Source organism: Myotis brandtii, unplaced genomic scaffold (genome assembly GCF_000412655.1).
Source record: "Myotis brandtii unplaced genomic scaffold, ASM41265v1 scaffold350, whole genome shotgun sequence".
Lineage (NCBI taxonomy): Eukaryota > Metazoa > Chordata > Mammalia > Chiroptera > Vespertilionidae > Myotis > Myotis brandtii.
This window is the reverse complement of record NW_005363468.1, coordinates 2,287,246-2,302,353: the sequence shown is the minus strand read 5'-3', so window position 1 is coordinate 2,302,353 and position 15,108 is coordinate 2,287,246. Positions and strand designations below refer to the sequence as shown.

The window sequence follows — 15,108 nt, the reverse complement described above, 5'->3', positions numbered from 1 at the left end:
ACATAGTTGCTTAGAGTTGCAGCTGAGAGGCCGGCAAGTTAGGCGGGGAACGTTGGAGTCCGCAGTCACTGGAGCAAGCAAGCCTCCCTGCTCGCTTCAGTGCATGGCTGCCGGCCGCCATCTTGGTTGTCAGTTAATTTGCATATACTCACTGATTAGCCAATGGGAAGGGTAGTGGTCGTACGCTAATTACCATGTTTTTTATTAGTGTAGATGTACAAAGTGACATGCACATTAATGGTGAAGGAATAATAATTTGGCCTTTTAGGACCCAGGTGTTTTTTGTTTCTGAACTAACTATAAGTTTGAAAAATAGAAAGACTTGAATAGTGGTTGGGGTCTACAGATAGAAGTAGTAATAGATTTGCCTCCAAATCAATTAAATTACTTGACTGCTAGTGGGTGGGTGGTTTTGTGTGTAATGAAAACACTGAAATTAGAGCCAGGAGCTATGGGTTTTGCCTCTGGCTTTGACAGTCACTAGTTCTATGGCTTTGGGCAGGTCATCTAAATCCTTGGGCTGCTTTTAAAACAGCCCAACTGCCCAGCTGGTGTGGGTCAGTGGTTGAGTGTCAACCCATGAACCAGGAAGTCAGGTTTCGATTCCCAGTCAGAGCACATGCCCGGGTTGTGGGCTTGATCCCCAGTAGGGGTTGTGCAGGAGGCAGCCGATCAATGATTCTCTCACATCATTAATGTTTCTCTCCCCTCCCTTCCTCTTTGAAATCAGTAAAAATATGTACTAACTAGGCCTGGCCAGCGTGCTCAGTGGTTAAGCGTCCACCTATGAACCAAGAGGTCCCTGGTTTGATTCCCAGTCGGGGTTTCAGGCTTGGTCCCCAGTAGGGGGCATGTGGGAAGCAGCCAATCAATTTCTCTCTCTCTCATCTATGTTTCTATCTCTATCCCTCTCCCTTCCTCCCTCTCTAAAATCAATAAAGACATATATATTTTTTAAAGTACTAAGTAGGATCATAGAATTTTCAGAGTTGAATGAGTCTCAAAGTATTCAGGGAAATCCCCTTCATTTTCCTAAAGAGACTAAGTCATGGTTAATGAAATCCATTATCACTAAGCAAGGACTTATTGCTTCTTCTCATTATAGTAATAAGTGCTTTTAATTTTTTCATGCTGATTTAAATATTTTTTATTTCATGTACTGACTGGTGTTATTTATTGGAGTAACAGTTACAAAGTTTTCATTTGGATTAACATAAAAAGTTAGTTATCACAAGCATGTTCATTTAATGAATAACTTTTGAGCCAGATTTGTCTTTTATGGTATTTGGTGTATGAAAGGGTGACTCTCAAAATCTCTAATTTTAAGAGGATTACCCCCTCATTAGAATGTGGTCTAGTAACTTAGTATGAAAATCTTCCTCTTGGCCACTTAGGCTGTACACCACAGTGATTGAAAGCATTGGATTCTAGAACCAGATTTCCTGTGTTTGAATCCCAGCCCTGCCATGTACTGGTAATGTGCCCTGTACATGTTAATTAACTTCTATGTACTCTGATTCCTCATTTGTAAAATGGGAATAATTATAGTGCCTATGGGTTACTGGAAGATTAAATAAACTAATACATATAAAGTGCTTAAGAGAGTGTCTGGCACAAAATAAGTGATACATATTTTAACTAATACTATTGTTAGGCCATGATTGCTTCCATTTAACTTGTCAGCCGAAGTAAGAAGGTAGTATGTTACATATTTCATGTATATTTCTTTTTTAAAAACAATTTGATATAATTCCATTTTAGTAAGTTTTTAAAAAATATGTTATTGATTTCAGAGAGGAAGGGTGAGGGATAGAGAGATAGAAGCATCAATGATGAGAGAGAACCATTGATTGGCTGCCTCCTGCAAGTCCCACACTGGGGATCAGGCCTGCCACCTGGACATGTGCCCTGAATGGGAATCAAACTGTGACCTCTTAATTCATAGGTGGACGCTCAACCACTGAGCCATGCCAGCTGGGTGCTTTTTTTTTTTTTTTTTTTTTCCCAGACAAGAGCTCTTGCTCATTTTATTCAGTGATTTATATTCAGGAAATGTCAATATAATCTGCTTTAGGTAGAAACAACACAGACAAAAAAGAAATAAAATATCATTGTATGCCTGTTACTGAGTGTTCTCATATGTTGTTTTTAAAAAATACATTTAAAAAGTGTCATTTATGATGCTCTGCAGTATTTTACAGTATTAAATTATATTACTTAATTTCATATAATTACAATTTTTAAATTCTCAGATTTTTTTAAAGCTGGAAGGAAAGTAGTAAATCATCAAGACTAAATGCTTCACTTTATAAACAAGGGAATTGAGGTTCCAAGAAGTGAAATGACTTACCCAAAGTCACCGAGACTAGAGCTGGCAACCTCTCAAATCGATTGTTCTTTCTTCCTTGATGCCTGCTGTTCCACTTTCAACTTGTACTGTCATTTATCAAGCTTTCTCTAAAATACTATCTATAACAGAACATCTAGCTGGATAAGATGTTGAGTGTTTTTTGTTTGTTTTTCCAAAAGAAGGCTTTGATTAGTAATATTTCACTCCTTTAGGAAACACGTGTAATACTGTCCCTATTTATTTCAATTCAGTCAAATGTCCCTGGATGAATTCTTAGGTATATACTCAAGGGAGCAGGTTAAAACACACACACACACACACACACACACACACACAAAAGAGGTATTATTTGCCTTGTCCAACTAAGAAAGGAAATTTCATGGCAGATTTTATTAATCAGAGTGATCAAACAGTTAAATTGCAGCCTGTATTTTGTTCCTAGAGAATTTGAATAATCAATTCCACCAGTCTGCTATGCATATGAGGATATGTAAATATTTTAGATGTGCATTACAGAACCTATGGCATATACCCTGATACCGTGGTTATATATTTCCACTTTACCTGCTTTTAATCAATATTCATTTATGGTCTTTTTCTAGATTATGGTTGATTAAAAGTGCTAGACCATATAAATACAAGTATGACCATACGTTGCTTTTAAAAATAAATGATCGCCAAGTAACGTGGTCTAAGTAAAATGTTCTCTTTTTTAATTATGTAGTCCTCCTCGCCATCCTCATCACAGCCTCATTGTAGCCACTGCAGAACGAAGGCCTCATCATTGTGTCACCATGCATCCCTGCCCTGGGTCAAACGTAACCATGTAGACCCTGCAAAGGCTACCAGTCCATCTCTCCGTCTTCGTCGCTGGCGACCCTTCTTACGCCTACCATCTTTGGGTCTCCATTCTGTTGTAAGTGTAGTCAATCTACCATCTCTTCTTCCAGTGACAAGGGCAGTCCATTTTTTCCCTTAAACTTCTTCAGTCTTCAAAATGCTTTTCTCTTGGTTCACTCAACCATTAGTTTTCTCTCCCAGTAAGATTGCAAGCATACCTCCATGCTTTGCAGTCTAGCTTGACTTTCACCAATGCCTTGGTGAAATCCATCTTTCCACTTCATATCCTACCAATGCAAGAATGCCTGCCTTTTGATGAGTGTTAATTAACATTCATGATAATGTTTACGTTCCTGTCATTCATTAAAGTGAATATGTATTCTTTTACCCTTCATCTTTCTGATTTCATTTAGTTGACTCAGGTCAACAAATGCTGTGTACCTTCTGAGTTCTATACCATTTCTTACTTTTTTTTTTTTCATGTTTCTGAACATGACTTTAGGCTCTTGTCATGCTCTGGGGTGCTTTACTTACTCTATCCTTAATCTAATACTTCATGGTGTAGGGTATTTCATCTAAGCTATTTTTTCTTGAGGTGGCTCAGGTACTTGGTTTAATCTTGATCCAGTCTTCCCTGCCTATTCAGTTTAAAGAACATCTTTCCAAGTAAGAGGCGAAGGTTTTTTCCTTGTGAATTGATGTAGGCTTCCCACAAATTTTAGGATTTCTCCTTCTTGAGTAGATAATATTAGCAAACTATTTAAAAGTATGTATATATATTCTTATAATCTTGCTAATTTTCTTAAATGTTGAGGTTGATGATGGAATTCTAATTATTTTCATAATTGAAATAAACTTCAGGTTTCAGCAACTATAGCTCTTGTCTTTCTGATGTTTTAGATTATTAGTGGCAATGACTATGGATTGGTTGAACCTACCTAGAAATATTATATCTGAGAGATTTGGTATATGCCATACATTTATAAGAAACTTGACACTTCTGTAAATCATCATGACTTTCGAAGCCCGAGGAAGTCTGATTACACATAATGTTTAATGCTTAAAAAAAAATTGGTGTCAAACATTCTTTCCTCCCTTTACTTACTCTTCTAGAGCTATATTCAAATTCTGAAGTGGAGTCCTGGCACTTTTCCTTAAACATCTGCTTCCTCCAAATAGCAGTATGGTCATCAAAAGAGCCTTTGATTTTTGCTGAGTATCAACAAAACTACGGTGTCTCTATGTTTCATTATCCTCATTGGGTCACAGTGTGTATTTGTCATTTTATTCATTTATCATATTTGTTGTTTCCCTACTGTGTCAATTTGTACAGTAGGAGATATAAGGTGAATTAAATGATCAGAGTAAAACCCTAATTGTAAAGTCTGTCTTAGGCACAATGGATTCTAAATATGAATAAATTCCTTTGTACTTAAAATTATTCTAAATATAAATGAGCATATCATAAAATTTGTTTTTTCCAGGTTTATGTGTTTTTATATAATTTGATCTTTGCTCAATATTAATTCCATTGCTTTATATCTTCATAAATATTTTCATAGCCTAGTGGTTAAGAACACAGAATGACACTGCCTGGATTTGTGATCTAGAACATGTTACTTAATGCGTCCATGCCTCAGTTTTCTTGAGAGTAAAATGGGTATAATTATATTACCCACCTTGCAGGGTTTAAGTGATAATTAATTGGTCAGTACATATAAAGACTTAGAACAGTGCCTAATATATATTAAGTACCATACAATTATTAATTAAATTTCAACCATACCTTTTTATAATTTGAAATATCTGTTTAGTATTTACTTTCTATCTAATCAATTTGTTATATTACTTTTTAATTATTTGAGATAAGTATTTTATTCTAAATTAGGGAACTTTATAAAAAATAATATATATAAATGTAGGCAAAAATGATCCAAATCTATAGCTTCTGTTTTTTGCCCTTTGTTTATTATATGTTGGTCATTTTTTTAAAAATGAAAAACTTATTGGAATTTGCTTTTTATTTATTCTTGTTTTGGGGTGGAATCATTTTTAAGCAATGAATAATTACAGGTTTTTAAGCAATAAATAATTGCACTTTTCAGATTACATGTAGACAAAAGGAAAAGGCTCATAGCAATTACTGACACACAATTTTGAGTCACTAGATTTAGTGATTTCTTACATTTTGTGATAATGTAGTAGTAATATTATAATAATACAGAATGTTTAGTATCACTTAACAATTTACAAAGTAATACATTTCATTTAAACTTCAAAACAGACAACAAAATCAGTGTTTACAGGGATTGAGTATATATGTTCATATCTCTGACTCCAATTATACTACTTTTATCTCTAGTACAGTTCTATTTACTGGCAAATCGAAAAATGGAAGCTATAAGATGCAATATGCTTAGAAGAAATGGTGTTAAAATATTTAAAAATTTTTGAAAACATAAATCAAAAGATTTAAAATACTTGATATCCTGTTGGAGAATCGTATCTTAAAATGAGAAAACCAGACCTTTTCCTAGTTGGATAAATAATTCTTTCTGGCATTTTTTATAGAATTGAACTTATCATTTGTAGAATTGCCTAGGTTTAGCCTTGAAAATTTGAATTCTCTTTTGGTCATTAGTATTAGATTGAGCAATCAGTAATACATTTGATTCTCTGACCAGGAAAGTAAGGGAACTCGTGGTCACCATCTTTAATTATTTGAAGAAACATCATGCTCAGGAGCTATTAAACTTTTTATAAGATGATGGAAAACACTGGGAAACATATTTTAGCTTCAGTATGAGGGTCAAAGATGGAATGGATTGCTTCAAATTCTAGTGACAGTTCCCTGTTGTTGGAGGGTCTACCAGAAGTACGGGCTGTGGTAGAGAGGAGATTAACAACAGTAACCTAGGTGACTTTGATTGCTACCAACTTCGGAATTCTTTAGTTCTATGTTGAAATTAGGAAGAGCTAGTTTGCCACATCAATTTCTGTTGCTGTTCTCTCATTCATAAACTTGAAGAAATTAATTTCTGAAGAATAATGTGAGATTACATGAGTCACTCTATCTGTAAATGTTTTAAGAGCATTCAGTAAATCCAAGATAGTGTTTCTTCTGTATCTTTCAATTTCTGCATCTGAAAACTTCATATTACAACTACTTAAAATTACGTAATTACTAACGAGTAAAGAAAAATACACATTTTAGAGTTAAGCTACTATTGTGTTACAGGATGTTAGGTAATATGAGAAGTAATTTGATTTATGCCTTGTGAAAACTTTGTTTCTAAAATGTGTACTTGCATTTAACACTGATGGTACTTCATTTCACACCATTTAGATTTGATAAATAGCTAACACATATTTGTGTTAATTGTGTAGTTACTGCGTATTAAAGACAGTGTGAGTGAATCATGTATTGACTTTGCATAAGTTACTTGAATGTTTAACAAATGTAGCAGATATTGCTCATGAAAATTGAATTTGGTAAGCCAAAATAGTTTTAATTTCAAAGCGTTTACTAAGAAAGCAAGAAAAAATTTATAGGCTACAGTTAGTTGTATTTTAATTTGCTCTTATCCTTATTTTCCCCCTTTAACCTTTTGGGTTATTTTCCTGCGTCTATTCATTTAGAAACCTTTTGAATGTAGGATGAGTAAAGGTACTTATTTTACCCTAAAACTCTTTATGTTCTATTTTTTAAAAAAGTAATATTATCAAGGATCAAGTTATTAAGGGGAGAACTCACTTTCTTGAAGTCTTAAAACTTAAAGAGAGTTTTTAAAACTCTGTTTATGCTATTAAAATGTAAAAGATTTTCTTTCTCAAATTTCAAAAATTAGACAAATCACTTTATGCATTCATTTCATTCAGAAAGTGTACATTGCACATTTACTATATACCAGGCATTGTGTGAAGTGCTGGGCTTTTGAAGGTGAACAAAGCTTTAGGGTATTTAGATTGTTGAGATTAAGAAAAATGTGCTTGTAGTTGACATTTTTCTTGTTGATGGGTGAGCACGTTGTTATAAATGTAAACATATTTACTAATTGTCCACTATATCAAAGGTTAAGCCTTTAATTATTTTGGATAAATGTTCTCTGATGTGATTTGATACTTGTATGTGTTTACATGTACTTGCTTGATTTGTTTGACTATAAACATATGTAATATGTATGTTTCCTCCTATTGCAGGCACCAAATATAGATGAAAAAGTAGATCTTCATTTTATTGCATTAGTTCACGTAGATGGGCATCTCTATGAATTAGGTAAGAACTTTAAAAATTTACTCTGGGGAGAGAAATTGAAAATGAAAAAGTCTGTATTTATGATAAACAGGATTGCTGATATTTATTATTTACTTAAATTAATTGCCTTATAGCATTGAATTGGCATAATGAAAGTTTTTCATTTAAGACTTTTTACTAGAAAAAATCAAATTTTTCTTTGATGTTCAAGCAACTTAAAATTCAAGAATGTTTGCATACCACCTTTACATTTTAGCAAAGCAGTAAAGTAAAAGTCATTATAGGAAACTCCTGTAAATCACTCCCAGCACTTTTTACTAAATTATTGAGATAGATATCATCAACATCTGCATGAGCCATTTTGATCCTGAAACTAGTTTTAAGACATAGTGTAATATTCGTGTCTAGTTTTTATATTTGGTAATGAGTATTACTAGTTTTCAGGCTTTTGTACTATCCCTTTGTATTACATCTTACTTTTTAAAAAAATGTGTTTTTATTGATTTCAGAGAGGCAGGGAGAGAGAGAGACAGATAGAAACATCAATGATGAAAGAGAATCATTGATCAGCTGCCTCCTGCACACCCCCAACCAGGGATTGAGCCCACAACCTGGGCATGTGCCCTGACTGGGAATCGAACCATGACCTCCTGGTTCACTGAGCCACACTGGCTGGGCTACATCTGACTTTTTAAAAGACTTTACAGGAGTCTGTTTTCTGGCAACAACTTTCTAAGGCATATGTCAAACTACACATGATTAATTACTTAGTATTTTGGCACTTAGTTTTTAAAAAGTTTAACTATAGGTAATTATTTCAGGGACTATTTGGAGGAAATCTTCATAATTTTAATTGTTTCATTTAGATAGAGAACTTCTTATGACTCCTTCATAATTGATCTATAGTACTTTAGTACTTATGAGTCCTTCTTGTTCTTCTCCATGAGACCTTCTTGTGTTAAAAAAAGAGGGGGGGGGTAAATAAACAAACAAAAAAGTGAAGTACTTTTCAATATTAACTTGCCACTTTTAATTTTCTTAACTTATTTAAAGACAGAGTTTTTAAAATTTTTATTACAGTTTGCATTCAACACTTTTCTTGTACTAGTTTCAGGTGTACAGCATAGCTGATAGACATTCATGTAAGTTAAGGACAAAGAGTTTTGAAAGAACTCAGATTACAACTGCAAATGAGGTCCATAAAATTTAGATGGATTTTGTGTTTGAAATATGCTAACAAAATTATATAATTTATTAAAAAGAAAGTGCTCTATTAAAGGGGAAAAGGAAAGGAAATAACATATTTGTAAAAATTGATGGTGGCCTTCTATAGTCAAATGATTTCAGTAGGAATCAAACTAAAATGAAAAGAAATTGTTATGGGAGTATATAACAGACCTCAGAGCTTCACTAATTTATTCCATATATATTTGCTAAGTCAGTCTATAAAATTTATATAGAGATAAAGTATAATAGTGATTGGGGATTTCAGTTGTGTGACTGATTGCTGGAAACTTTATTTCCACTCTGAATAATAAAGAATAACTAGTAGAAATGGAAATAAAGAGAGTGCTGAGACTTTACCAGACACATTCTGTTGACTTCAAGGAAGTAGATTTAGAAAAGGCCAGAGAAATGATACATATTATCCATAACCAGGGACTAAAAAGTAATGGTGACTTTCAGGATGAAACACTTAGTAATAAAATAAACAATAACATTGAAAAGATACTTAGAAAAAATAAATCTATGATCAATGGGAAGCAAAGAGTTGTCTAAAAAACTCAATTTGACTAGTTAGCTAGCAGTAGAAAGAAACATATATCAAAGGTAAACTACATATGAAGAATGTCCTATTTTGTAGCATGCCAAGATCAACACAAAAGTATTTTAAAATTGGTTTGAAGTAAGAATATCAGAAAAGAAAGGCAGAACTACTGAGACCTTGTTTGTTTCAGGTATTCTTTAGCAAGAATGATCAGTATGGCTGATGGAGAATTAGAGCCCTTGGGAGATAGCAATCTTTAAAGGAGTTTAAAGAACTTCAGTTCTAAACAATAGTCATAATCTTTGATATATCAGAGCAGGGGGATACTTATAAGACAAATGTGGATGGACAGTTGCAAGGGAAATTGACAGTAACCCTGATATACATTCCTAATAAATTCACAAGGAATCTTGAGCAAGAGGAGAATTGAGTTATTCAATAAAAAATTGTAGATGAGCCCTAACCAGTTCAACAATTCACTTTACAATTGCATCAAAAAGAATTCAATACCTAGGAATAAATAATAACCAAGGAGGGAAAAGGTCTGTACTTGGAAAATTATAAAACATTGAAGAAGATACAAATAAATGGAAGCATATATTGCACTCATATATAGAAAGAACTAACATTCTTAAAATGTCCATACTACCAAACGCAATCTATAGACTCACTGCAATCCTTATCAAAATACCAATGGCATTTTTTAAGAACTGGCATGAAAACAGATGCATACATCAATAGAACAGAATAGAGAGTCCAGAAATAAACCCACACCTATGTCAATTTATGACAGAGGAGGCAAAAATATATAATGGGGTAAAGATAGTCTCTTCAATAAATGGTGTTAGGAAAGCTGGACAGATACATGCAAAAAAATGAAACTAGATCACTTTCTTAACACCATACACAAGAATAAACTCAAAATGGATTAAAGACTTAAATGTAAGACTCATAAAACTCCCAGAAGAAAAGATAGGCAGTAAACTCTTTGACATTGCTCTTAGTAATATTATTTTGGGTATATCTCATTGGTTAAGGGAAACAAAAGAAAAAACACACAAATGGGACTACATCAAACTAAAAAGTTTTTGCACAGAAAAGGAAACGATCAACAAAATGAAAAGACAGCCTACCAAATGGAAGATATTCGCCAGTGGTACATCCAATAAGGGGTTAATATCCAAAAGATATGAAGAACTCATACAACTCAACACAAAAACCCCCACAAACACTCCAATTAAAAAATGGGCAAAGGACCTGAACAGACACTTCTTCAAAGAGGACATACAGATGGTCAATAGACATATGAAAAGATGCTCAAAATCACTAATCGTGAGAGAAATGCAAATTAAAACCACAATAAGTTATCACCTCACACTTATCAGAATAGCTATCAAGCCCTGGCCAGTTTGGCTCAGTGGATAGAGTGTCAGCCTTTGGACTGAAGGGTCCCAGGTTCGATTCCGATTGGGGGCACATGCCCGGGTTGTGGGCTCAATCCCCAGTGAGGGGCGTGCAGGAGGCAGCCGATCAATGATTCTCTCTCATCATTGATGTTTCTATCTCTCTCTCCCTCTTCCTTCCTCTTTGAAATCCATAAAAGTCTATTTTAAAAAATAAAATTAAAAAATTTTTAAAAAGAATAACTATCAATAAATCAACAAACAAGTATTAGTGAGAATGCAGAGAAAAGGGAACTCTCATATACTGTTGGTGGAATACTATAGAATACAGTATGGAGGTTCCTCAAAAAAATTAAAAATAGAACTACAGTATGACCCCACAATTCCACTTCTGGGTATTTATCCTATTAAATTCAAAATACTAATATGAAAAGTATATGCTTCTTTATGTTCATTGCAGCATTATTTACAATAGCCAAGCTATGGAAGCAACCTCAGTGTCCATCAGCAGACGATTAGATAAAGAAGACGTGGTACATGTATACAATGAAATATTACTTGGCCATAAAAAAGAATGAAATCTTACCATTTGCACTAACATGGATTGACCTAGAGTGTATTATGCTAAGTTAAATAAGTCAGAAAGACAAATACCATGTGATTTCACTTATATGTGGAATATAAAAGAAAAACAATAAATGGAACAACAAATCAGAAACAGATTTGTACTTACAGAGAACAAATTGATAGTTGCCAGATGGGAAGGGCATTGGGGGCTGTGTGAAAAAGGTGAATGGATTAAGAAGTACCAATTGGCAGTTACAAAATAGTAACAGGAATATAAAGTACAGCATCTATATAATAAAAGCCTAAGCGACGGTTCTGGCAGAACAACCAGAACGACCAGTTGCTATGATGCGCACTGACTACCAGGGGGCAGACGCTCAACGCCGGAGCTTCCCCCTGGTAGTCAGTGCACTCCCACAGGGGAAGTGCCGCTCAGCCAGAAGCCAGGCTCATGGCTGGTGAGCACAGCAGCAGTGGCAGGAGCCTCTCCCACCTGTGTGGCAGTGCTAAGGAGCAGCAAGCCAGCGGGCGGTAAGGAGCAAGGGGTCCCAGATTTCGAGAAGGATGTCCGACTGCCGGCCTAGGCCCATGGGGAGCGGGCCTAAGCCGGAAGTCAGACATCCCCCAAGGGCTCCCGGACTGCGAAAGAGTGTGGGCTGGGCTGAGGGCCCCCCCCACCCATTACACGAATTTCGTGCACTGGGCCTCTAGTAAGAAATATAACCAATAATATTATAATAACTGTGTATCGTGCCAGGTGGGTATTGGAAATAGCAGCAGCAGTACTGTAAAGTATATGATTGTCTAACCACTGTACTATACTCCTGAAAGTAATATAATATTAAATGTCAACTGTAATTGAAAAAACATTTTTTTTTTCAAAAAGATTAAAGGAATCAAAAAGAAAATGGTAATTAAGAGAACACATGGTTTTTAAGAAAAAAATAATTTTTAAGTAACCATATTTTTTTTGTTTGGTTAATTTTTGCTTATATTTTTTCTTTAAATGTGGTATCTATTAGTCCAAGTCTATTACTACATACACATATTGACTAAAAATTTTATTATATTTAGAAACCATAGTGTTATAGAAGGGATTGTGTTTTATGAATTGTACTTGAAGTGCCACTTATAAGACATCTGAGATGATAAATTTTGATGCACAGGATGGGGCAAAAGTAAATTTACAGTTGTAAGTATGCAAAACACAGAGTTTGTTCTTGTATTATTATTTATTAATTATTGTAATATTTTCCATTCGAACATTTGTAAACCTACTTTGTGTAGAGTTATCAGTTACCTTTGGGTAGCATGAGTTTATATAATTCTAGACTTTTTCATAGTATTGAAAAATTACTAGTTTATTCAAGTGACTATAGTTGCAGTTAGTTATTTTTGCTGGTCAGTAAAGTAATCCTAGTTTATTTAGATTATTATTCTATACTACTACCTTGGAGGTACACAATTAGTAGTAATATATAAAACTTGGGATGGCTCCCTTTTGTTGATGTAAACATGTCATTCTTAGAAGCCTTCTGATTTAACTCTTAAAGTGAAGAAATAATTTTTTTTTCATATCTCTGAGGGTAAAAACAGATCCTAACTTAAAAAACTGACTTACTTTTCATATTCTTTTTAGGAAATTAAATCAAGCCAATATGTATTTATAATAAATTCTGTTTATGAAGATAATTTAGGTTTTCAAACATGTAAGCAAGGTTCTAATAACTTTACTTTTAATCTAATAACTTTTAATGTTAAAGAATATTCATAGGTAGTACATTTAAAATACTTGTTTTAGGACATATTATTTTAAATAATCATTTAACTTTTGCCTCACTCTGAGAGGAGGAAAGTGGAAGGTGAAAGTACATTATCTTGTACAAACAGCTAAACATTCAACTGTTTGTCTATTTTTTATAGATGGACGGAAACCATTTCCAATTAACCATGGTGAAACTAGTGATGAAACGTTATTAGAGGTAAGAGTAAAACTTGGCCCACTTTAAGTGTTATTAATGTTCTGGTTATCTTTGAAACATCTCTAAAACTCACGTGTATAACATTTTATCTATATTTGGATACTTCCTTGTCCTTGCTCTCTTGAAAAAATCCAAAAAGAAAAATTTGAACTAGTGTTAACCTATAGCAAATAAAGAAGTTTTCAGAGCTCTTTGTGTGAACAAGTATCAAATTTGAAAAAGGCAAGAATAGTTTTGCTCTGGCTGAATGGCTCATTTGGTTTGAGTGTCGTTCCATACACCAAAAGGTTGCAGGTTTGATTCCCAGTCAGGGCACATACCTAGGTTGGGGGTTCTATCCCCATTTGGGGGCATATGGGAGGCAACCAATCTATGTTTCTCTCTCTCCCTTCCTCTCTCTAAAAATTAATAAAAATATATCCTTGGGAGAGGATTTAAAAAAGAAGAAAAAGGCACATTGTATCCCATATTTCATTAGATCCACAATATCATTTGTATCTTGATCTTGATTTTAGAGATCTATCCTTGGGAGAGGATTTAAAAAAGAAGAAAAAGGCAAGAATAGTTTTGAAAGAGTTGCACATTGTATCCCATATTTCATTAGATCCACGATATCATTTGTATCTTGATCTTGATTTTAGAGATTTTTAAATTTATGAACAAATTGTGTGGCTTAGAATCAATGAAATGTAATTGTCAAGTTAAAAGTTTCTTAAAAGCATTTTAAGAAAGAATACTTACTGTATCTTATACTTTTGGACTAAGCTAATTAGGCCACGAAATGTTCGTTCTTCTGGTGTGCTTTTAGTTATTCTTCATTTGGAAAAACAAGTGTGCAGTGTAACATTAGTACAAACTAGGAAAGTATGAAACACTTATGATTTGCAAGTAAAACACAAGTTTATAAACTGAAAATTTATATTTTCCCCCATAGGATGCCATAGAAGTTTGCAAGAAGTTTATGGAACGTGACCCTGATGAATTGAGATTCAATGCAATTGCTCTTTCTGCAGCATAGTTTGTCAATAATGGAAACACCAAGTACTGTATTATTTGCAACAAAAATTTCATTTCTGCTGCCATACACTGTCTCAAAAATTTTGATATTTTCATTAACTTGACTGATTAAACTTTATGTGAATTAAACTTTGACTTAATCTGTTTTATATACTTTGTCCTGAATTAAAGCTGCATTTCTTTTCTTCCCTTTCTTTCCTGTGAAGGATTTAGCTTGGTTGATGACTAGCAATAACCTTCTTATTCTCTTTAAAGTTTTATGGTAAGTTTTGTATTGGGACACAGACACAGTTTCCATCTGCATAGTGTGTATATTCGGTGTCCCAAAAACATGTATGCACACTTTTAACAGCTGATAGCTCAATTGATGTTTCTTTTCAGCCAGACTAAGCTTTGAACAAAGGAAATTCATCCTAAATGCTATTGGAAGTTTGAAAATGCGGTTGAAGTGCAAACACTGCCTTTATAATTATTCAGAATGTATATATATTTTGTATACACCCTGTGTTCCCAAAAATGTATACATACTTCAACAACTAATAACTCACTTCATATTCATTCCTTTTCAGGTTTAACTGATTGAAATATGGGTGAAGCTTTGAACAAAGAAAATTTACCCAGTAGACTTTTTTATGGGGATATATAAAAGGTAAAGTTTACTGTACAAAACTAGGAACAGTCAACGAATGGAGAGGACACAAATACCGAATGAAATGATTCTTGATGTTTGTGATTTCACATTATCAACATTGCCTGGACCAGAACGGTCATCAGTTTGAAAACAGGCACTGACAAAAAAATTACTCATTTCTGTAGATTCTTTTAAATTTTGAAAATAAACTGTAAATAAACACTGACTTTATAATCATTCAATGTGTGCATACACCTTTTGGGGACACCCTCTGTAAATCATGTGATAACATTTA

The 15,108-nt window shown here is 33.8% G+C and overlaps 1 protein-coding gene across 4 annotated transcripts in view; it reads left to right on the top strand.

Annotated features, from left to right (window-relative positions):
* The window catches only part of UCHL3 (ubiquitin carboxyl-terminal esterase L3 (ubiquitin thiolesterase)), a 53,359-nt gene extending 38,989 nt beyond the window's left edge, over positions 1-14,370 (top strand). Inside the window, exons 5-8 of one of the 4 annotated variants that reach the window (XM_014544083.1) lie at positions 3,075-3,266; positions 7,391-7,466; positions 13,107-13,165; positions 14,100-14,322. In XM_014544083.1, coding sequence (XP_014399569.1) covers positions 3,075-3,266; positions 7,391-7,466; positions 13,107-13,165; positions 14,100-14,183 — 411 coding nt within the window. In that variant the 3' untranslated portion in view covers positions 14,184-14,322. Of the gene's footprint in view, positions 1-3,074; positions 3,267-4,303; positions 4,460-7,390; positions 7,467-13,106; positions 13,166-14,099 lie in introns of those variants that run through there. The other 3 variants (XR_001363181.1, XM_014544085.1, XM_014544084.1) reach the window with 3 other exon arrangements.
* The last annotated feature ends 738 nt before the right edge of the window (positions 14,371-15,108 follow it).